General features: G+C 45.5%; 1 protein-coding gene across 1 annotated transcript in view; it reads right to left on the bottom strand.

Moving 5' to 3' along the window:
* Positions 1-24,329, bottom strand: part of SP1 (Sp1 transcription factor) — a 32,552-nt gene extending 8,223 nt beyond the window's left edge. Inside the window, exons 1-3 of the mRNA XM_056860563.1 lie at positions 24,176-24,329; positions 19,563-19,651; positions 17,541-18,960 (exon numbers count right to left, since the gene is read on the bottom strand). Of these exons, the coding sequence (XP_056716541.1) occupies positions 17,541-18,960; positions 19,563-19,651; positions 24,176-24,182 (1,516 nt within the window). The 5' untranslated portion in view covers positions 24,183-24,329. The remainder of the gene's footprint in view (positions 1-17,540; positions 18,961-19,562; positions 19,652-24,175) is intronic.
* Positions 24,330-25,414: the final 1,085 nt, after the last annotated feature.

Here is a 25,414-nt window from a genome sequence, read left to right as displayed (position 1 = left end):
GAAAACCAGACCCTTAGGAACCGGCATGCGGGCAGATCCATGCTGCCTGCTTTCAATGTTTCCTCTCACCCCCAAAAATAAAATACAGTGGACACTGCATCGTAGGTGGAGACTGAAAGCCTGCTGTTGTTAGATTGTTTCTTGTTGCTCTTGTTTAACAGCTGATACAGGTATTTTGGTGAGACAGTTACACCTTTGCTTTCTGATGGTTCAGTGTTCACAAAATTATTCAAAAAAGGTTGTTTAAAATTACATTCAGGCTATGTGTATGAAGGGTGTATAAAAACATAAAAGAATTTGGGCCCCATCCCCAAGGTATCTCATTATGTATGTGCAAAAATTCCAAAATATTCCAATGTACGGAAAGATCCGAAATACAGACCATCTCTGGTCCCAAGCAGTTCTGATAAGGGATACTCAACATGTAATAACGTAGGCCAGAGCCAGCATTCTCGTCCCAAAATTGCAAATGAGGGACAGAAGATTACCTGGTGGCTGAAGCACAGGAGGATGTGAGATAATAAACGGAAGTTTAATCCTGACAAGATGCAAGTGCTACTGGTGAGCAGAAGGTCTGACCTGGGATTTAAGGTGTTCTGGATGGGGCTGCAGTCCCCCTTGAAGGGACAGGTCTGTTCTCTGGAACCGCTTTTGGGATCCAGGCCTACTGCTAGATAAACAGGAAGCAACTGTGGCCAGGAGCGTCTTGTACCAACATCGACTGGTTAACCAGCGGCGGCCTTCCCTGGGCAGACGTTCTGGCCACCAGGGTGCATTCCCTGGTCTAGAGTAGATTACTGCAGTGCGGTCTACATGGGGCTGCCCCTGAAAAATGTTTGGACACTTCAATTGGTGCGGTATGCTGCAGCCAGGATGTTGACTGGAATGGGTCATAGGGATCATATCGCTACAGTCTTGGCCTATCTACGCTGCCTCCCAATCTGTTTATTGGTACAACTCAAGGGGCTGGTGTTGACCTTAAAAGCCCTATAAAGTTTGGGACCAACATATCTGAAGGACTACCTACTTCCTAATGAACTGGTCATATTCCAAGGCCCTGCTTCAGGTGCCCCCAGCCTTTTGAGTTTAGGCAGGTGGCAAACTGGGAGAGGGCCTTCTTGGTTGTGGCACCCAAACTCTGAAACTCTCTCCCTAGGGAGACTCAGCTGTCCCCTTCTGTTGCCATCTTACACCAGCAGGTAAAAACTTTGTTTCATTTGTTATTCCTTCAGCGATCCCTCCTTCTTGCCCAATGTTTTAACTGTAGTTTCTATGTTTTAAATATGTATGCATATTTAAGCTCTGGTTTTAATCGTTTTAATGGTTATGTTTTCTGTTGGTTTTAATGGTTTTTAATATGTGGTTTTATTATGCATGTTTTTAATTTGTTTGCTGCTGTGATGGTCCCTATGAGGACAGAAAGGACAGAATGTATAAATTTTGTAACATAATTTTTTTTTAAATCCCTGATGGAAGTTTACTCTCTCTGCTACTATACTACACCAGCTCTCTGAGGGGGCATATTCCAAACCAAAGATCACTCCTATGATAGGTTCTCCCCCACCCTCAGGTTCAGTTTGCATGTCACCCCGAGAAGCACCGCTGCTCCCTGCCCTGTGGTTGCTCCCACTATGTGCATGTCCTCCACCCACATGGTTAGGGTGGAGTGCATGGCTATAAAAGCACGTCACCTATGTTGTACATAACTGCACAATCCTCCCCAACCAGTGCATCAGATACAAACTGTGCATCATATGTGAAAGTCTACCCTTCATTCACTGAAGCGTAAGTTGCAATTATAGCTTGCAGTTGTTAGGTCAAGGCAGCTCCACGGAGGATTTTCTAGGCTGCCAAGCGGTGCATATTGCGGGAAATGAGGCATGAGCAGCAAAACAAGGTTTCAGTTCCTAATCAACTGTTGCTGGTTGGGCCCTGAACAAAAGCAAGACCTCGACCAGGGGTACTTAGTGCCACCCACCAACACCCTTCCTGATGCCTCCCAAACATTTTTAGAAAGCAGATGCAGACAGGTGGGGCTATTGCCCAGCAAGCCTTCTCTGACTTTCCGTTAGAAAAAATATTGCTTCGGCAGCAGCTACCACCACAACACAAGGAGCACAGCAAAACCACTGCTTGAAGGTACACTCTGTGTATGCAATAAAATATTTATAAATAATATGTTAGTTTTAAAAGGCACCCTGTTAAAACAGAGTTCCTGCCTGAAATGTTAAGAGGGGCTATAACAATTATACTCTCCCTGATATTTTGTGGGTAGCTCCGCCTCCTGCAGCAACCATTTTGTGTCAAAATCCCAAAGATGCCTGGAGGCTCAAGAAGGTTAGGGATCCCTGACTTAGACCCCTTAGTTCAATTCAAAAGTGGGACAATCCAGAGGAAAGCGCTATAACTGCATCAAGATATCTGATGCACTGGCAAGCCTTTATTTATAAAGCCTGCGAAGAGCAGCGTGTCATGCTTCCATTCAGCCAGGAAGCCCTCTTCTCAGTGAAGAATTCTCTAAGTAGCCTTGGGTTAAGGTCCAGTCCCCTACCCTAGTCTCAGCCCTGCCCTCATCGGCAACATGGGAACCACCATTTCGGTATACATTAAAGGGCTGTTGTAAAGGTTCCCGAGATAAGTTGGTAGACGTTGCTAAATAGCACTTTTACCAACCTCAGAGATAAGACAAAACCAGACACAGGAAATTTCATAATAAAGGCACCAGCGATCATACAAATCACCTGAGCACTCCCCCCCAAAAGCCCTTTTCTGTTACACATGGGGAAGCACAAGACATCTTCTTCACCTATTCTTACCCCCAGCATGCAGGCAACTAAACCTGAACAAAAGGGAGGGGGTTAGGGCCACAGGATTTGATTTGCAATGGCTTTTCTTGATTTTCATTACCAGTTTGGGGAAGAAGAGTTGGTTTTTATATGCAGAGTTTATAAGAGTTGGTTTTTTATTTACACACAGATACACAGAGTAGTACATGGGCTGCCAGTTTATGCAAACACAGAACAAATATGGCACTGGGCACAGAATTCAGCTTCCTTAAAATATTGGTGCTCTAAGCATCTGGCTCTTACAGTTACAAAGATAATCTTGCATAAGCATACAGGGAACATCTGGTAGAATTTTGGAAATCAGAGATTACAGAAACTTCATGGGGTCAGGGGTTGGGGCTTCAGCCACCCCATGTTCCTACTTGCCCTTTCCTCCAATTTGTTTCTGCTAGTTACATTTAGATCTCAGAACAGCTGCCAACTCTGGCAGAGCTGGAACAGACTTCTGTGGGAGCTCACCAGATACAGACTTCACAGTCTGGCCTGAGGCAGTCGTATCTATCTCCTCCAGCCAAGACCCTCTCCCACAACACAATTTTCAGTCCAGAGGTTCAACCACTTGATCTGGGAGTAAACTGTTGACCTAAAAGTACCTCATTCAATCTGGCTGGCTCCTATGTGAATGACAAAAGCCACAAAGCCAGGCTACTCACAAGCCAAGGTATCACTCTCTATGTCCTTAGGCGACTCCACAGATAACACAAGAAATAAAACCCTAAAAAAAAGTTGTCAAAGGAAGACTGAAAGTGCTTCAGAAGGGATGGGGTGTTGGGAGTAGGGAGGGGGAACATTGCCCTGCTCAGCCTCCTGACATTTTAAAGCACCCTGTATGAGTTTGAAGGGTGGGAATTTCCAAACTATACCTCCTCCCAATGATCCTCATGTGCTCCCAGCTTGTTTGCCCATGCTAGGGAACATATTTGGGCTGAGTGCATGAAGTGTTTGCCAGATTCTGTCATTTTCCCCATCATACCAAGCACAATTCTTTTTTTAACAAACCGCTTATGCACTCAAAGCAATCCAGACAATTAACAAAATCATCAAGAGGAGAAAGGGGGGGTCAACACAAAAATCTTAGGGCTATTCCAACACCAGAGAAACTGTCCAAAAAACTTCTCAGGGCAGGAGCGAAGATGGGTTCCTGATTCTTCCGCATGAGGAAAGGCTGGTCAAATTGTTGGTTGAGAAGGGTGTGTGTGCATCACACACTCTAGAAGATTCCACAGCTGGTCTGTGCATGCACAAGTCCCATACGTGAGACATATATAACTACAAACTTGACACTGAGAGACACTGTCGTTCAGTGTTACTCCTCTGAAGATGCCTGCCACAGCTGCTGCCGAAAAGTCAGGAAAGAAAATATCAAGACCACGGTTACACAGCCCGGATAACCTACAAGAACCAATGAACTCTGACCGTGAAAGCCTTGACAATTTATTTTTAAGAGGTTCATGGCTCTTTATGCAGCTCGCTACACCACATGTTATTCTCACTTTTCATTTCCTCTGACTTCTATACTAGTCTACAGAACGCCCTTGCTGGTTCAACAGTTAATCACTCTTTGTTTTGGGGACCTTGGGGGGGGGAATATTTGGCACACAGTGGAAATGTGATAGGCTTCAAGGTTAAACAGCAGCAGACTAAGTAGTTGTATTGAAAGTATTTATGGTTCCCAATATCCCTTAATCACGATGTTGTTTTAGACAGCAAATTAAAAACATGTCCATGTGGGAAGGGAGAAAAGCCAATGTTATTTAGACTAAAATGAAACAATTTAAGAGCATTTCCTATTGTGAATAAATAAAGCTTTGCTTCATAGAATCATAAGCGTTGGAAGGGGCCCTACATACATCTAGTCCAACTTCCTGCTTAATGCTAGGATCCAGCCTGGAGCATCCCTAACAAGTATTTGTCCAGCCTCTGTTTAAAGACTGCCAGAGAGGGGGAGGCTCACCACCTCCCTTGGTAGCTGATTCCACTGCTGAACATATCTTACTGTAGTAATTTTCCCCCTAATATCGAACCGGTACCTTTCCGCCTGAAATTTAAACCCATTATTGTGAGTCCTGTCCTGTGCTGTGCTGCCAACAGGAGGAACAGCTGCCTGTCCTCCTCTAAGTGACAGCCCTACAAATATTTAAAGACAGCAAGTCATTACAGTTGTCCAATATGCGCTTGCCCCCTTGTTAATGTTGTGGGTTTTGCACTGGGCAGACATGTACCAAAGGAGGAAGTTCTGGTATAAATAACTCTGATCAGTTGCGCAAACACCAGACCTGTAATACCAGTATGCCTGAACTTTTTACGCTGTAGAAGTAACAACTCAGCTTTTTGCTGTTTCATCATCACTACTTTCCAGAGAAGCACAGTTCTAAAGAAGATTTAAACGCAGCCCAATCCAAGCACCACAAGGACAGACACTTCAAACTAAGTTTGATTTTAAAATGTATTTTTCTCAGCTGAATCCATATAAAGCCTCCATTTTACAATGCTTGATGCAACTGAGGAGAACACAAGCATTTGCAGGAGTTTCTGAATTAGCAGGGTAAAATTTCAATTCTGTCTTCCTTTATGCCCTTTAAAGGGCCAAAAGGAGGTTGGGAAGGGGTAGAGGTTATGGGTGAAGTATTCAGATGGTAACTCTATCCACAACCACCCTACAGTTTCCCCTTTGAACTAGATCCAAGTATGATCTTTTAAAAATCCAGTTTAAAGGTGAAAGTCTGGAAAAGCATGCAAGCTGTGCTCAGAACATGTTTTAAGGGGGGTTCCTGTAGGGAAACATCCCTGTTTGGAAGCAACCACAGCGATGAGGCAGGAAGTAAACTGAGAGCTTAGGAGATGCCTGCCTGGGAGACAGGAAGTGAGAACATTAGTCCTGCCTCCCTGAACATCTTCCAAGATGCCCTCCTCCTCAGAGCGATAACCCACCGCCTCTGATCTTCCCAGCAACCACCACACATTCCTTTACTTGTACTTGACAATTTTTTGACTGCTTTAAGTGACATGGAGGCGCTCAGTTATATTAGGTAAGTTCTCATAAGAAGAATGACTGTCAAGTTCTCCAGGCCTAAACGTTAATATAACTTTCGCTACAGATGAAAACTGTAAATGGGGGTAAAGGAATTGGCACACAGCTTCCACTTTTAGTCCAGAGTCAGCCGGCTGTTTGACTAGACATCTCATCCACGCATAAAGTACCAAAACTACTGCATCATAATACAGGGAAAGTGGACAGCCAGCTAAACCAGACAGCAATTACACAGCCCCATTTTTGAGACATCAATCAACTGGCTGCACTGTTGAAGAGAACAAAACAGCCCCAGTGAGGATGGATTCAACGGATGCTGGAAGAAGAAATGTCAACGAACAAACCAATCTTATGCTTGCTTCCCCTTCACAAATGTTTAAAATCAGGATGCATGTCCTAGGTAAACTGAGGAATTCCCCATTTAAACTTAAACAAGCCTTGATTTACATGACAGAGTTCAAGTTCTCTGTTTGCTTAAAACTGTAAGTCCTGGGACTTACTTTTACTACTACATTCACGAAAGTATCTTGATTGCCGTCAAAACAGAGCAATAGGGAATACACAATCTTTGAGTGACTGTTACTCCTGGATATATTACTCTGGACTGTTACTCTGCCCTTCTGCATTACTTCTAGCCACTGCTTCAAGACAAGCTTGCAGAAATCTATGAGTAAACACAGCAGCCGTTCTCTGGCAGTCAAAGGATAAACTACACAAGCCCAAGCATGTCTCATTCCTACCTATTTCCAAGACTCAGAATCAGATACTCCAACAGGATTAAGAAAAAAATTGCATCCTCCATTATCTCATCAAGTTACTATTACCAATTCAGATCACCCAGTTTTCTCTTATCAGATGTCTGCTATTCGGCTTTGGTCAACGTTTGCCACAAAACCACCACCTCTAGAGTTAGAATCTCCCCTGATAATCTAAACAAGCAACACATTGTTCTTCCCTTTAGAGCCACAGGGGCCCAAAACCAAAGAGGAGTACTGTGATACCGCACAGAAGCCAGATTACGATGGGTGTTAGTCTGTCTGTAATAGTAGAAAAGAGCACCTTAAAGACTAACACGATTTCTGGCAGGGTATGACCTTTCGTGAATCACAGTTCACATCTTCAGATATCTGAAGAAGTGAGCTGTGACTCACAAAAGCTCATACCCTACCAGAAATTTTGTTAGTCTTTAAGGTGCTACTGGACTCTTGCTCTTTTCTACAGCACAGATGCCAGTTATAAAATCAAAGGTGTAAAACAGATCCATTTCACGGCTTGTACCATAGATGACAGCTGCATCAAATACCATGGCTGCAAGCTTTAACTGGTAGACCAATTAAACTTCTGACTGATTCACTGGCAGGAGCCATGCTTAAACGAGGCTGCGAATTGGGGGCATACTAGTTTTATTTTTCAGTATATTAAGATTCCATTCCAGCTTGCTGGGGGTAAAGTGTAGACAACTGGGGAAGGCAAAAGCAAATCACCCTTGTAAACATAGTCTGCCTAGTAAATGTTGAGATGTGATGTCACCCCATGGGTCAGGAATGACCCTGTGCTTGCACAGGGGACAACAGTTACCTTAAGATTCCATTTAATGGTAACATGAAGAAAGAAAACATTACAGATTTCCTTCTGAAAACAGGTAGAAACATTTATTAAATCCTCCTGCCCTTCCTGGAATAGCTCAACAAGTAACCTATACTGACAATAATATGCTGTTTCAATTGATCAGAAGGATCAACTAAATCCTTTTTGACCAGTTGAGAGCCTTACAAAAACAACCCCCCATGGTTGAGAAATAATGGGAAAGGGGGAAACAGTGGGTTCAACATTCCCCTGAATTTCACATGCTCCCAAACGATCACAAATGAAATGCTATTTTTGCATCAGTTGCTTGAGTTATCATAAAATACAGGTCAATCCATGGAATTTTAATTTATTTACTTTATTATTACCACACCTTTCTCTTTTGAGATTCACCCTATAATTCTTAAGACAACTGGAATGACACGAAGGCAATTAATAACTTTAGATCCCAAATTTACCAGATTCAGTCTTTAAAAACATTTTAAACTGCTTTATTTTGGGTTTTCTGCAGCCTAATTATTCACAATAACTGTTCCTATCCAAACAGCTGGATTACTAACAGGTAAGCTAAAACTGTGGTTTTACAGCATGGTTCCTTCAGCTTTTAATGTAATGCTGTGGTAGGCCTGCCTTTTTGACATAGCCCTACTCTGGTGTATGTAGCCTTGTAACACAGCCCTTGGATCCTTGGCATAGCTTTGCCTCTAGTATACAGAGAATCCAGAAGTGCAGACCTAGTTCTGTACTATAGCCAGGCCTATGTGCCTTCGTGCTTCAGTCAAGGGGTGCCAACATTTGCTACTTGCAGACCCCATGCTGATGGCCAACCATGGCTTAATGCAGTGCTCTTCAGCCCATGGATGATGACCCTCAGGTGAAACACAGAACCCTACTTGTTGGGTCAAAAGCTCCTACAGAGTCACCTATTTCTGCTGTTCATTAGATTCGCTTTCTCTGCATGTGCTGTAGCAGCAAGAATGCCACAGTTCCTGCCTTTATATGCATGCCCACTGAGAGGAAGACTCAGCAGTGAAGAAGAGTCATCCAGGGCTCTGACTTGTGCCTTGTTCCTAATTAGTGTACCTCCTTGTGCTCGCTCTGCATTTCCTGCCCCAGGCTTTCTTCATCTGTGCCTCACGGTCCCAGCCTTGACACCTATTAGAATATAACTCTGGTTCCCCCACTTCCTGTCATGTGACAACCTGTCATATGGCTGCTGCTCAGTGTGTCCAAAGTCTGGAAAGTTCAAGGACCGCTGGCTTAATGCATCCAGCTGTCCTCCAAAGCGGTAAACATCTTCCCTAAGAACATTTTTCCAAGTCCAGCTCTTGCACTTTTTTATACAGTTAATCACTACCACCGGATTGTCTGTATCACCAAAAGAACCCTTTCTGCTAATGGGTTATGTGTCATCAATCTTCAGAACTGAAAGGTTAACCACTATTGCCATAAATTCCTGCGACCCCCACTCACTCTTAATAAAAATTGGTCTCTTTGCTCTATGTGAAATAGTTCCCCTTTTCTGAACAGGCCTACATTTCTAATGCATAGGACCTACGGAGAGCATTTTTAAAGGAAGTGGTCACAGAGACATAATGATGGCTATGATGAAAGGCTCAAAGGACTCTTTGCTCTGTACGCACAGAAGTACATACAGTAAAATACAGAAGTACATACAGTAAAATACATACATCCATCAAAATCTGTACCTTGCACTGTGGACTGGCTACATACTTTTGAGCATCAGTGAATCTTTAGGAGTAACATATTACATAAGATTTGCATACCAAAATGCCATTTTTGCTTTTAAAAACCATCAACCTTTACTTCAAGGAATCGAGCACGCCTATTGGAAAAACAGGTGAGCTGCTTCGATGTGGCACTTTTTTATTTTATTCTTTTTATTTTGCATCTTTTGTCACGGTATGCATGGGGAAGGGCTGTAGCTCAGTGGCAGAGGATCCGCTTGCGGTGCAGAAAGTCCCAGGTTCAAACCCCAGCAGCTCCAGAAAAAAAAGGATTGGCTGGCAAGTGATTTGAAAGACTTATAAGACCTTTGAGGACCACTACCAGGTTGAGTAGACAATATGGACCTTGAAGGATCAAGGGTCTGATTCAGTGTAATGCAGTTTCATGCATTCATGTGTGTTTTATGATCGTTTTGCCCAAAAGGTAAAGGTCCCCTGTGCAAGCACCGGGTCATTCCTGACCCATGGGGTGACGTCACATCCCGACGTTTTCTAGGCAGACTTTGATTACGGGGTGGTTTGCCAGTGCCTTCCCCAGTCATCTTCCCTTTACCCCCAGCAAGCTGGGTACTCATTTTACCAACCTCGGAAGGATGGAAGGCTGAGTCAACCTTGAGCCGGCTTCCATTGGGATTGAACTCAGGTCGTGAGCAGAGCTTGGACTGCAGTACTGCAGCTTACCACTCTGCGCCACTCCTTCTAGTTTTGCCCAACCACATACTAAATGCCTGTGCACAGCCACTGAAAGAGCCCAGCTGTCTTGATCAGCTTCCTTATTTAAAATGTCTGTGACTGTATTTGCCTACATTCATCACCTGCTAACCTGGCTTCTCCCAATTCCAACCCTTGCCCATTTTCAGATGGGAAGCTTCTTGGAACAACAAAAAAGGGAAAAAACTCAACCAAATATGTAGAGAGAGAGAATTTCAAAGGTTGAGCTACAAACTATACAATATAACAAAATAATTACATTTATTGTACACTATAAAATTGTTAAAAACACAGGGCCTGGAATACAGGCTACACATAAAAATATCGGTTATAAAATTCTTATGCACAGTTGATATATAAAAGCAATGTAAATGACCAGTGCTTGACTAGACGCATTTTGGCCTGAGTAGGCCTTCCTCCGTGGTCATAAATACATAAAATTATAAAAGTCACATCCGGAAATAAACCTTATGAAATATTTTAAACTAATATTTTCTGTGGCTTGATGTGAATTTGTAACCCAAATTGTAGGTCTTGCCACTTGGACAGTTGCTCACACAATCTGATGCAAAATGAACAATGCTTCTGGATGTGCGTACATCAACCTGTGTTGAATCTAAAGCTTCTTGGAGACTGATACTGCATAAGGAGTTCCTACTATATTTCAAGTATGCATAGGTATTCCTTTTTTTAAAAAAGATATATTTTTATTTCATGGAAATAAAGAGTCACTGGAAAAGACAATCATGCTTGGAAAGTTGAAGGCAGCAAGAAAAGAGGAAGACCCAACAAGAGATGGACTGACTCTATAAAGGAAGCCACGGCCCTCAGTTTGCAAGACCTGAGCAAGGCTGTTAAGGATAGTTAATGGTTCTTCTGATATATTATGTTTCTCATGGTATGAGTGGGATATGACTGTGCTAATTATGGTTATAAGCCACTGATGAAGGCTTTGGGCCAAAACACGTTTGTCTTTATGTTTTATTTTATTTGACATTACTTTATCTTACTGTATGTGCACAATGGTTTCCCGTTTTCAACTTGTTAACATATTAAAATACTAGTGTTATACTTTGCACACGGAATTGAATTGAACATAAGAACATAAGAAAAGCCCTGCTGGATCAGACCCAGGCTCATCAACTCCAGCAGTCTGTTCACACAGTGCCTCTAGGAAGCCCCCAAGCAAGACGACTGCAGCAGCACCATCCTGCCTGTGATCCACAGCACCTAAGATAATAGGCATGCTCCTCTGATCCTGGAGAGAATAGGTATGCATCATGACTAGTATCCATTTTAGCTAGTAGCCATGAATACCCCTTTCCTCCATGAACATGTCCACTCCCCTCTTAAAACCTTCCAAGTTGGCAGCCATCACCACATTTTGGGGCAAAGAGTTCCACAATTTAACTATGCGTTGTGTGGAAAAATTGGTTCATTTGTGTGTTGCAATCATACATTTCCCCCGTTTTCTGTGTTCTCAACCTCTTTGGCTCTGCCTTTTTTCATTGGCTATTTTCTCCTTTTGTTTGTGGGTACTATGCCATAAAGCACATGTACGCAAAGAGCAAGTAAATAATGAACAATGATAATGCAGGATTAAAAAAATACAAATACTTTCCTTGTTGCCAGCAATAATGCAATATTACTCAACGATAATTAAGAACTATGATGAAAGCAGACAGGCTGGTGAAAAGCTAAGATAGGAACCCACCAGTTCCTGGCTCCAAGCCTAGCACCGTGGCTCATCAGACTTCCTGCCATTTCCCACAGTGAGTTCTAAACTGTGCTGGGTTTCAAGTGTGTTGATGCATAGAAAACTTTGTGAAATATCCAATTATAGATTGATAAACACTTACAGCTACCAAAAGTCTGGGTTAAGAGGTTCAGTGAAAGGCTATGACCTAAATCTATAACGATTTCCAATTCCACACAGCTTACATTCAGCTCCAACTGTAACTGTTCTGGTTTGTTCCTAGTTGAAGCCACTAAAGGCTTAGGTCTGTCTTATGCAAGGCTGTTTCCCTTACGGTCACCTCCCTGCTTCGAGGCTTTGCTTTGATTGTGCATGCCTTTTCCAAACCTAAAAGGTTACCTTGCTCTCCCCGCACGTCCTATGCTGCCAGCATCCAGAAAAATGCGGGCAAAATGCACGGAAACATACGGGATAGTGAGGAGACCCTTGATGGTTGGGAAAGGCATGGATCAAATCAAAACCCCAAAGCAGTTGGGGGGGGGGGAGTGACTGCAAGGAAACAGCTATGTGTAGAAGCACGACATTTCGATGGAAATTAAAGAAACCATTCAAAGCAGCTCTAAAATGAAATTGTGGGTGTTTTAAAAATATCACCATGCAGGACCCACACTGGAGGCATGACAGCCATACCCTTCATACTTGGCCATTACACTAAGGGACATTACAATGGAGTAACACGAGTAACAATGGAGTATGGAATATTCATAATCAGGTCTGTTTAAGCCTAAATTCTGTTGGGATGCAGAAAAAGGAGAAAAGGGCATAATGAGGTAAAACCCAAGCGTGCACAAAATTAATAAAACTGCAAATCAATAAAACTAAGATCCACTTTCACAGGCTTTGCAACCTTCTTTTGGGTCGGGACCTACAGACTGGACAATGCTGCGTGAAAAGGACTGCAAATGCTAGAGGTTTGAAAGCAACGCTTGCTGAAATCTCAGAAGTTGCTAAATAAGATTTCCTGTGGTCAGAGAATCAGGGTTGCAGCGCCTACACAGCTCTCTGTCCCCGAGCGATGGGCAGAACTAACATGAAACAACAGAAAACTGCAGACATAAGAACAGAGAAATCAGACACATTTACTTCAGCTGGGCAGGCTTTGGAATTTCAGTTTCCTTGGTGCAGAACTTAGATTGCTTGGGTGCAGCCAGCACTTTAAACTAAACATGGAATAACACATCCTGGAACACAATCTCAATACGATCTAATCCTCTCAGCATCAAAATTCTTTGCAAACAATGTGACAGAAGCAGGATGGGCCTAGCCCTTGGCTACTAATGAGGCACACACTTCCAGGAAAGATGCCACAGCCACCAGTACAAGAACAAAAATCTTCCCAAATGCGCAGCAGTTCTGCATGCTACAAATTCATTCTCCTCCCCACCCCCTGCGCTCCAAGCAGTTTATCCATCATCTGGGAAAGAAATAAAAAATAAAACCCGACAACATGTAAAACTAACTTTGAAGCTGCTGTAGGAGCTTGACTGCAGCTGAACGAGAGACTTTTCAAATATGCACCATCCCCGGGAACAATGCAAAGCAGGAACAAGAACAAACAAGACAGGTTTTCCAAAGTATCACTTTCACAACCAAGCCCAAGATCTGCTCTTTCAAAACAAGGCGACACAATCTGATGGCCAAGAATGAGTATATCCCTCTAGGACCCTGAGTTTTACTCACTCTGAACCAAACCGTACTATCAATGACCTTCTGTAACAACTGGGAGGCTTTGTGCTAGTCTGAATGTCGGACGACACGTCAGGGACTCCCTACACCCCTCCCACAGATTTTTTTTTTAAACTGTGTATTTGGGACCCTCACGCAGACTCCTGTTTGGGATTGGGAACATGCTGTCCTCTAGTCATCCTGCTCCTGTGCCTCTGCTTGGCTCCAGTCTTTCCCAGACACGGTTGGGTACTATCTTTTTTGGAAAGGTCGCAATCAGAGCATCCTTGGACGTGGTGTAAATGGGAAGGTGTGCCTTTCTGCACCATCGTCCTTCCCTCAGTACCTACGGCCATTCATTTTCCTCCACTCACAAGAGGGCTTAAAAAAACAACACAGGAATTGTTAGAGTGCTATAGCACAACATCATTAACATGTTGTACTGCCAGATGGGCTAGTTTCCAGCTTTCTTTTTTAAATTAAAGACTCAAGCCCTTTCCATTGTGTCGTTATAGGGGAAAACCTTTCCCCATATAATTCCAAATGAAAAGAGCTACAGATTCACTTTTAAAAAATGAAAACTGAAAACTGGTGGATCATGCCAATAGACTATGTTAACATTATTGCGTTATAGTGATCTAGCAATTCCCTTTTTTTAACGTCCTCCAGTGGATCGGGGGGGGGGGGGGGAGAGGGTGTCCAAACAAGAAAAGTGCAGGGAAAATTGATGCATGGATGCTCCACTGCCACTGTGAATACCTCTGCATTCTCCTCTGTAAGGAGCCTGTAATAAACATCAGCTATAAGCCAGCTGCCCCATTTTCCACTGATTGAGAGAAGCATGTGGGGGAAAAAACCCACACGCCAGGAGACCAATTCTTGGACCCCTTAAATGAGTCCATTCCTGGTTTCTGACAATGCACAACCCAAAGTCTTTCCTTTGCAGCTTACAAGGGTTAGAACCTTCCGATTCTTGAGTAGCCAAAATTCCACAACTGCATCTGTAGAAACCTCAATGAAATGCTGTTTTCCTAAATCTAGGCAAGCTGGGACTAGTTCACATGTACGTGAGCGTTGTACATAAGAGCCATCTAACTAGCAGTAATATGCCAGTTCTAGTAACCCTTTTATTTGATATATACAAAATACAATCTATCAAACACGATTTTGGAAATCAAAGATTGTGGAAGCAGCTGTGCAAAAAACCTGGAAGTTACTGGGTCACAAATTGTTTATTCCCATTAATGGAGATAGAGAACTACTTCATCAGTAAATAGTGATAATAACTTGCTCCATGATAAACTGCTAACTCTAAGGATTACCTGCAAAGATCAGGAAGAACATGTACTTTAAAAATAATGAACTTATGAAACTTATACTGTTTCCAAGTTCCAACTATTAATATTTGTCAGGTTTTTGGCCCCTGTGTGGGTAATGAAAGTTGCCCAACAGAGCCACCCATAGGCCTAGAAGAGGTATCTAGCTATCAGGAGTACACCTTCAGTATGCACTAAAAATATTACTTTGTAAATTAATCAAAAGGAAAAGAAATTTTTTTTAAAAAATGGCCTGATGGAAACTGAAAATGCTCCAGGATGGGCAGAACATGGAGAGCAGTTTTAAGTCAGATAAAAGAAGGGGGGTTAGCCTATTAAAACCCAGGAGCTTAGACAATCCTGGGAGATGTGTGTGTGTGGGGGAGAAGAGATTCTGAAGGTGGGATGGGATTTCCAAAGTATTTCCCCTCGCAACTCACCCAGTCTCTTACTGAGCTTAGCAAAGAGCCAATATGAAAATTAATTCCAGCTTACAGATCCTGGAGATTTGTGTTGTAATTCAGCATTTTTTATTGGGAGAACAGGTAGCACGTTAAGGCTGTGACACAGAACTCACTTACTCAGGAGAACCACGGGTGGCAATGTGATATCTGTCCTCCCCAGACACATGCATACCTTGGCTCCCTCCCCTCTCTCATTTCTAGCAATTTTCTGTTATTTCCTCCTTCCTATATGTGCAATCCTCAGTTCCCAAATCACAAGGGTTTACTCGCAAGGCTCTTGTCACTGAACAGTCAAGGAGTTAACAGCCCGTAAAGTGTCCTTGATGAACTTTGGAACCAACTGAGCTCAGCAAGCAGGGCAGCTCATTTCCTCAGCGACTGGAATTCTAAACCAGCAAAAGGTGTCTTTTATCTCCTGCTGTACTTCGTTCATGACCACGAAGATTAGAGGGTGATTTCTGATTCAGATTACCATTTATGCTAAGATTTGTTTACGTGGTAAGGGCCACTATATAGACGGCCAAGCACTTGTGGCATTCACAAAATAGGACCTGTTCATTCTCCTGTTGCTTTGCAGTAACTGTATCCTCATGGTGCTATCTGATGTGGCTGCAGTTATGTGTGAAGACTGGACCCCATAGTGCATCCTGCTCACGTGACTGCAGCATTTGCACACACAGAATTAAAAGGAATGGTTCCTATGCAGCTGCGGGTATATGAAAACAGGACACAAGAAGCTGCCTTATCCTGAATCCGACCATCAGTCCATCAAGGTCGATACTATTTACTCAGACTGGCGGCAGCTCTCCAGGGTCTCAGACAGGTCTTTCATGTCACCTACAACCTCATCCTTTTAACCAATGTTGGAGACTGAACCTGGGACCTTCGCCATGCCAAGCAGATGCTCTACCGCAGCACATGCTGCCGTACCCCCACATTTCTAACTGTGGTAGGCCAGATGTGCTGCCACAAAGCTGAACACTGCACAAAAAGCTGGTCATTCGTAACCAGTGCAGTGAGGATAGTTGTCTGAAACCTATTCAGAATACTTATCCTGTAGGAAAAGCACATGGTGGAGGCGAAGAGCTTCTTTTGCACAGAGGACTCTACAAGAAATCTATCACATTGCTGAAACTGTTAGTGTCTGTGTAACATTAATATGCCAGATGCTTACACTATAATCTGGACATTTTATACGCTTTTAAAATCCTGAAATAGTTTCCTCAAAAAGGGAAGGAAATCCTCACACTGCAGCCCCAGTTGCACCCCACAAGCTGTTGCAACTGGGAGACCGGGGGGGGGGGGGGAGGTCTGCAGCTGGCAAAAATCACCCCCATCCCATCAGCAGTAATTTTCGGCTGGATCCCACCACTGCCATCTTTGCTCCACGAGGGCTTGAAATCTGCTCTTTAAAACCCGGAATCCTAAACTAACTAACTAACTAAATAAATAAATTTTATTTGTGGCTAGTATGCCAGATAAAAACAGGTAAAAGGAATCCTGAACTCATCAACCCATGCAAGCTGAAACATATGATAGCCGCTGTGAAACATACGATAGCCGCTGTTGGAAATGTAATGATAAGGATGGAACTTACTTTCATTCGTGGTGGACTTGTAAAAAAGTTAAGAAATTTTGGATCCAGATTCACCAAGAAATGCAGAATGTCTTAAATTTCCACCGAATCCTGAAAATATGTTATTGGGAATAGAACCAGAAAATTTGGAAAAGAACCTTAAAGAACTATTCAGTTACACGGCGGCTGCAGCAAGAGTGATACTGGCAACAGTATGGTATGGAAACAAGAATATGTTCCAGACTTAGAGAGATGGCAACAGAAAATGACAGAATATGCAGTGATGGCTAAATTAACCAACATGCTGAAAGGAAAAACGATGGAAGAATTTCAAAAGAAATGGGAATGTTATTTTGAGTATGCTAACTGGAAACTATAAGTTAGAATAAAATAGAAATATTAGACATGTTTATAATGTTAGTAATAAAAACCTTGGAATTAAGAATTGGAAGCAATTAGAGGATGTATTAATTTGTATTAGCATTGTTAAGCATATATGTTAGGCATTGACTAATCATGGTACTATTCAAAAATGTTAACTGATTGCCCTGGAAGAAGCCCAATTTGTAAACAAATGGGTGTGTGCGTGTGTATGTGTAATTTTTTTTAAAAAAATATTTAAAATAAAAAACCCATGCGAGCCATGGAAAGTCTCAGAGGTTGCATAATGACCACTTCTCCCTGCTATTCAGTGCAACAGGAGTATCAATCTAACCACTTAGCTAGTGACAAAGGGAAATGTGAGTTGAAAGCTTTGCTATGGATGCTCAGGATTCTTGCTATAGAGACAAAAAGAACACAAAAACAACAATCGCTAAAAAAATAAAACCCTCCACTTACCGGTGGCATTTGCTATTGCGAGTGGGAGCCCTTGCAGCTGATGAACCTGGATCCCTGCTGCTCCCAAGGCCCCGAGATTAATTGTCTGGAGGCCTGGTACGGAGGACAGCTGAGCGGCGTTCACAGTGACGGTGCCACTGGGCAGAGAGGCGGAAGCAATCGGTGTGAGCGTTGTGTTGGTGCTCCCGGTCTGCCCCAGGGACACTCCCTGCACCGGAGCCAGGGCGATTGTCTGAGCTTGCGGGTTCTGAACCTGAAGATTCTGCAGCTGCAGCGTCTGCCAGGTGACCTGCCCATTTGGCCCCACGGTGGGCGTTCGAATAAAGATGGGACCGGTATTGGGGAGAGTCTGGATCTGCAAGTTCTGCAAAGCATCTTGGGTAGTAAAGGTCTGGCCTGCTTGTCCTCCTTGCACAAGCTGAGGCTGCACCAGGATCTGCTGCTGCTGCTGATTCTGATCAGCATCTTTCTGCTGCCCTGCGACTCCGGCGATCTGCAAAGCGTCGGCGTTCTGAGCGCCGCTCGTCCTCTGAGACGTCTGCACCTGAACGTTTGTTCCCAGGGTGCCAGTGGAGAAATTCATGATGCCCACGTTACTCGTGGTGGTGGCATTGTAGCTGTTGGCGTTGGTAAAGAAAGAGCCCGAGCTGGCCTGGGAAATGGCCCCGCCGGAAGAGCTGATGGAGGCACCGGAAGTGGCTGGCTGAGAGCTGCCCTCCTGAGAGCTGGAGGTGCTCAAGGTAACTGACTGAGAGGTGGGGGCCAAGCTGGCTGCGATGCTGTTGACAGGCAACAACGTGATATTGCCGTTCAAAGCTAGTGGGACGTTGGTGACATACTGAGTTTGCCCTGAGAGAGCATTAACACCCTGGATGGGGACAGCCTGCTGCAGAAGGTTTGGCATGGCAGCCAAGATGTTGCTGGTCCCTGACCTGTTTGCAATGAGCTGCTGGTTTGTCCCGGGGATGATTTGCAGCTGGCCGGAGGCATCCTGCTGGACGCTGACTTGGGTGGGGCCGGTGGCAAACTGCAACTGCTGTCCGTCCACAGTTTGAAACTGGGGGATCACTTGATACTGAATATTGGGTATCATTCCCGACAAACTTGTCAGGACTTGCTGATTCTGCATGCCGGGAGCGGTGGTGACCACATACTGCCCGGTGGCAGCGGGTCGGTTTTTTGACGAGTCGCTCTCATCATTGCTGTTAGTCCCTTGGTCTTTTGGAGAATCAGAAGTCCCAGAGGGAGTTGAAATTATTTGCCAGCCATTGCCATTTTGGGACATCTGAGTTGCAGCAGCAGCAAGGTCCAGTTCATTTGAGCCCCCTTGCTGTCCCTGTGAGCCGTCGGCATTCTCATTGGGAGACTCAATCCTGCTGCACGTGGCTGCCAGCAGAGCCAGAGGGGAAGGCTGAGACTCCTAACAGGAAAGACAGAAGGAGGAGGAGTCAAGAGCCCATTTGCCAACTGTGCGGGTAGTGCAGAACAAGACAGAAAAAACAGGGGAGGAGCATACTTGCAGAGAGCCTGACAAAAATAACTGACCCGCCCACTACTAAAAGCGTCTACTGCAATCACTTTACTCGGGAGCACAGTACGCTGGAAGAGAAGGAAAGCCATCTGCAAGAGGATTTCCAAAGAGATCCTTCCCCAGAAGGAGTGATTTTCAAAACCGCCTTAAAAATTTGTCCCTCTACAGAACACAACAGCACGCTGGCTAATTTGTAATAGTTATAATACTAGCAGATTCAAATAGGTCACAGAATAAATAACTAATAACAATATAACATTAACATAAACAATAGCAATCTAGCTCAGTTGCCCTCAGCGGGCAAAATATATCACAAGTCCAAAATCCAAATAAGCAACAGGGAATAGAGTCAATTGCTGAGAAGATCCCATGAAGCAGAAAACAGAACTGCATTCATAAGAACATATCACACTATTAACAAGGGACCAGAGATATTCCCCCAAAAAGATTGCCAACTGTTGCCACACATTATTTTAAGAACCCCCACTCACCTGGCCCTCACAGTTCCCTCCGTCATTGCTGCAACTTTCTTCTATCTTCTCAGTCTTGACAATAACCATTTCTTCTGAAATATCATGGTCTGCATGAGGAGAAAGTGGGGTTGGGAGGAGAAAGTGGGGGAGAAAGTGAGAGAGTAAAAAACTGAATGGTCACAGGTGGAACAGTGTTTAAAAACTGGAGCATTCAACATCTTAGACAGCTACAGGTAAGGAATTTCTTTACGGCAGACAACACAAAATACTGGGTGCAAATTGGATACTGGGGCACAACTGTCTGAGACACAAAAGCAGCAAGCACCATGGAGATCCAACCCCAAGTTAAGATTTACTATAAAGAAAAGGGATGGGGAGTAGGTGAAGGAGAAAAATGGATAGGGAACTAGATAGAGCTACTTGTTCCAATCAGATTTACATCAAGCAGTGCCACAATCAAATCCTTGCCTAGTCATGAAATATGCTGAATGGTCCTGAATGTGAATATGCTGAATGGCACATTCCTGCCAGCCAGCGTGGCATAGTGGTTAAGAGTGGCAGACTCTAATCTGGAGAACTGGGTTTGATTCCCCACTCCTCCACATGAGCAATGGATTCTAATCTGGAGAACCAGGTTTGTTTCTCCACTCCTCCACATGAAGCCTGCTGGGTGACCTTGGGCCAGTCCCAGTTCTCGCAGAGAGAGAGTGTTGGTGTAGTGGTTAAGAGGAGTGGACTCTGATCTGGAGAACCGGGTTTGATTCCCCACTCCTCCACAGGAGCGGCAGAGGCTAATCTGGTGAACTGGATTTGTTTCCCCACTCCTACACATGAAACCAGCTGGGTAACCTTGGGCTAGTCACACTCTCTCAGCCTCACCTACCTCACAGGGTGTCTGTTGCGGGGAAGGGAAGGTGATTGTGAGCCCGTTTGAGCCTCCCTTAAGTGGTAGAGAAAGTCAGCATCTAAAAAACCAACTTTTCTTATTCTCTCAACCCCACCTACCTCACAAGGTTTCTGTTGTGAGGAGGGGAAGGGAATGCGATTGTAAACCGCTTTGAGACTCCTTAAAGGGAGAGAAAAGTGGGATATAAAAATCAACTCTTCTTCTTCAGCATAAACTACCCCACAGGGGCGTTTTGAGAATATCATGTATGCCACCCAGATGTCTGCTGAGGAAGGCTGGGACACAAATGAACATACAAAACGTGGCTGGCATTTAAAGGACTTAAATCACCACCCTGCAAGCTGTGGCACGTGTAAAGCACCACCAAAGGAAAGTTAAGTCAGATCTTAGAGCACAAGATGATGGGGGAAGATGCTACAGTGCTAAGAATAAGATGCAAGTGAGTAAGACTGCACCAATTTATTTTATTATTACTACAGGAATTCACAGTATTCAGACTCACGCCAATGTAGGCCGGCTCAGGCTGAGAGATGGCAAATAAGGCCAGCCAGTGTGCTGGGTGGAGCTAATGAGCCTGATGTGTCACCTCAAAACCCATCCTAGCAGGCACTTCCTCTTCTTGTCAGAATGCAAGGCTTGCAAGATCGCTTGCTTTCAGAAATACAAGTTAAACAAGAGAGCACATTTTCTTGGGAACAGACCCCACTGTATTCTGCGCTCTCTTACCACCATGTAAGCAAGCTTTTGTTTTAAAATCTGATAGAAAATATGATCCAATATTGAATCTATTCATTCAGGACCCTTTTTCAGAGTCAACCTTACATGTGCATTTGTAGCTTTCCCGCATGAAACAGAAACTGGGGAGGGCTATGCCTGTTTTTAACATGTTTTTTCATAATACACTGCCCAAAGTACTAGGATTCACTGATCAGTTATTAAAAATTCCCTAGATAAATCCCTTCACAGCATACCTCTTCGCAAGGTGGCAAGCATCACCCACGCACAGTCCCCTCCCAGCTCATAGATACACATGTAAAGCTTCCCTTGGGTTAAGATTACTAAAAGAAAATTCAGATGATAGGAGAAATGAAACAGTCATGAAGAGCTGTATCAAGCAGGCCAGGGAGATAAAGAAAGTAAACTTGTGATTCACAGGCCATATGTCCAATACCCCAAAAGCATACATCGAGGGAAGCGACACCAAACACAAGAGTTGGTTTTATATGCTGACTTTCTCTACCACTAAAGGGAGACTCAAACCGGCTTACAATCATCTTCCCTTCCCTTCTCCACAACAGACACCCTGTGAGGTAGGTGGGACTGAGAGAGTGTGACTAGCCCAAGGTCACCCAGCTGGCTTAATGAGTAGGAGTGGGGAAACAAATCCAGTTCACCGGATTAGCCTCTGCCGCTCATGAGGAGGAGCGGGGAATCGAATCCGGTTCCCCAGATCAGAGTCCACCGCACCACACTGGGCCAGAATCCACATGCTCCTACCCTAACCAAATGTCAGTATAATTGGACACCTAGAAACGCAGAGAATACACACAAGATAAGGGGAGTAGAATGGAAGGGGGGTGTCTAGGAAACCTACAGGGCAATCCTAAATAGCGCTGCACTCTCTTAAGCTCATAGCCGTTAAGGCAGGGGTTCCCAACAAGGGGGGAATTCCCCCCGAGGGAGGGGGAATTTTAGGATGGGGGGGGAATTGGGACCACTGTTCAGCAAAGGAAAGAAAATACCAAGACCACGGTTACACAGCCCGGATAACCTACAAGAACCACACAGCCCGGATAACCTACAAACAGTGGTTCCCAACCTTTTTTTGACCAGGGACCACTAGGACTTTTTTGTTCAGTGCAGGGACCCCAAGGTTCAAAATAAAAATTCCGGGAATTTGAAAATAAACTTTAATCATAACTGTTAGTTAAACGTTAAACTTAGAATTATATTCGAATATATATATTTTATAATGGAGAACTTTTAATTGAAAATATTAATTTATTATGGGTTTATAACTTTGTTTCGCTGACCTTAATTTAGTTCTCCCGGACCCCTGGGGGTCCATGGACCCCTGGTTGGAAACCAGTGACCTACAAGAACCAATGAACTCTGACCGTGAAAGCCTTCGACGATAAAGCGCATATTATTTGGAATAATAATTATTTGGTCTGGGACCGTATTAAACATTTCGTTTTTGTATTATTTGGAATGCACCTTTTGAGACAGGCTACTTTGGGAAAGGGCCCTGACCTGGGCGGCCCGGGCCAGCCTGATCTCGTCAGATCTCAGAAGCTAAGCAGGGTCAGCCCTGGTTGGCATTTGGAGGGGAGCCCACCCAGGAAGCCCGTGCAGAGGAAGGCCCTGGCAAAACCGCCTCTGTTCAGCCTCTCGCCTTGGAAACCCCCATAAGGGGCGGCCCCTAAACCGGCTGCGGCTTGACGGCACTTCGCACACACGTTTTGGGAAGGGGGGGAGGGGGAATTATATTCTGAGCCATGGTGAAATGGAGCAAATAATAATGTGACAGCAGGTAGACTTCCCCTGACTATGGAAGATCCACTGATTTAGCAATTTGTAATAATCTCTTTTCCTATCTGCAAAATGTATTAGGACAGCAAGGGAATAGCTTGTTGCGGGGCAGAATATCCCTGTATGTCTGTGTGCTAAAGGAAGTGGGGCAAGAGTCATGGAGGGTTACAGTAAACCATAACAAGAACTGGATAGAACTGAACTGTACTGCGCCGCCTCGATGTCTGGAGTGTTATCAGCGCTACCCGGAATGTTGATGGGTGGTCATATATCTTGAATTGGGATAAATATCCCTTCCTCGGTACGATCGGGGCTCAGAGATTTCTGCCCATTAGGGCCTCTGAGTCAGCAGCTGCAAGTAAACTGTTTTCTTGAAATATTGATCTCAGGTCTCCCTCTCCCCCCACGAACCCCCGTTTGCCGTATCAATAATAATAATAATTAAAAAAAGGTTGAGAACCCATGCGTTGTAAGGGGACCGAAAAGGCGGGACTCTTCTCACGAGGTCGCCCCTTCTTGACGGGTTAGATGAGGGGATCCGAGCCCGACTCGGAAGCCGCTTCCCTCCTGGTGAGGGTGTCGCGACTCTCGACGAGGCTTGCGGCCTACCACCCCCCCCGCCCGGGGGGGGGGTGGTAGGCCGCAAGCCTCGTCGAGAGTCGCGACACCCTCACCAGGAGGGAAGCGGCTTCCGAGTCGGGCCCCGGAAACTAATCATTTTGAAAGAAACCGTCCCGGATCCCCTCCCTCATGCGCAGAGGCCCCTCCACCTCATGAGAAGGCGCCTCGGACGAAGCCCGTTCTCTTCCTCCCTCACGCGTACCATCCGCCCGGCGCCCCTCCGCGGCCTGCCCCTCACGCTCCGCCGACCCCGGAGAAGAAGGCCATCCTGCGCCGGCCGCCGCATCCCCGCCGAGCAATCCCCACCCCCAACTCTACTGCTGCCCCACCTGCTCCCTCCCGCGATCCTCCCTCCCTCGGGCCAGCCGCCCTCCCCCCGCCTCCTCCGCCCCCCAATCACGAGCCCCGCTGGCCTCCTCGGGGCCCCTCCCCCAGGCCTTTCCCCTGCTCCCAGGCTCGTTACCCCTCCCCCGCCCGGGTCCCTCCGCCCGGGGGGCTGGGCGGGGCGGGGCGCGCGCGAGGGGGAGGGCGGGCGGCGCCCCCCGCCCGGCCAGGATGGTCCCGTCCTTACCGCTCATGTTGGCTGAAGGGGGGCAGGCGAGCCCAAGTGGCGCCGGAGGGGTGGGCGGGGCGGGGGCAGCGAAGTCGGTGACGAGGCGGCCTAACCCCACCGGTGACCGCCAAAGGGCTGGCGAGGGGAGGGAGCTGCGCCGACACGGCCCCGCAAGCCCAGGGGCACGCCTCCCTGCGGCGCGGCCAATCGCGGCGCCGGGAGCCGGCGTTCGGGGGCGGGGCTCGCGCTGAGTGACGCCTCGTTCGGCCATTCGCAGGGGCAGGGCGGAGGGACGAGGGACGAGGACGTGAGGGGGAGGTGGGAACGCGCGAGTGGGCGCAGTTGACGAACAGCTCGGCGGCGGTGCCCCATTTCGGGAAACGCCTCTCGAGGAAGCTCCACCCAATGGCGGGAGGGTGGAGGAGGCGGAGAGCACGAAGGATCGTGCCAAGCGGATGAGGCAAGAGACGAATAACTGACGTAGGAGGAGACCAATCGACGATGGCAAAGAGAGGCGGGAGGGTGTTTTTTTCCCCCCAAGAGAGATGAGTCCGTAAAATGAAACTGCGGCGTCGCGTTCTGATTGACTTGCCTCTAATCCAATCAAAGATTGGACGTGAGTGGGGGCGGGGGTCCTAAAAGCGTTGCGTTAGGAGAAAGAAACGATATGAAGCAGAGCCAATCAGCCTTCAGGGAACGATCGGAGATGGGCGGGTTTGTTTCAGAGCGATGGAACGCGTAGCCAAAGAGCGTCGAGGAGAGACCTTTGCCCCCAATGAAAAAGGCGCAGAATCTTAAATGGCCCAATCGCAGGGACGGTCTCTGCCGGAGTTACTAGCGCCACGAGTGACGGACGTGGCGCCATTTTAGATCAGGCGTAGGAGCAAAAGTCCCGCCTTTTTCCTCCATTTAATAGAAGAGTTATATAACGAGAAGTGACGCGCGGGCTTTCCCTTCCCGGGAATCGGTGAAAAAGGGGCTTATTATGTCAGGCCAGAACTTCATCGTTCTTATTATTTGCCAGCGCAAAAGTTTTCTCTTAAACGTTTTTTTTTTTTACCTTTATTGTTTTTCTGTAAGGTGTTATTAAAAAACAAACAAAAACACACCCAAAGACAATAGGGGTTACCGCACTTTGTATTCCTAGCGATGTATTAACAGTTTGAAAACGTTATAAAAAATACTGTTCGCACTTTGTTTGGCCCCTTTAGCTGGAAGACGTCTTCCAACCATTTATAAGCCGTGGTATCCAAAAAC

Source organism: Euleptes europaea, chromosome 1 (assembly GCF_029931775.1).
Source record: "Euleptes europaea isolate rEulEur1 chromosome 1, rEulEur1.hap1, whole genome shotgun sequence".
NCBI classification, from domain to species: Eukaryota; Metazoa; Chordata; class Lepidosauria; order Squamata; family Sphaerodactylidae; genus Euleptes; species Euleptes europaea.
This window is presented reverse-complemented; position numbering and strand designations above follow the sequence as displayed.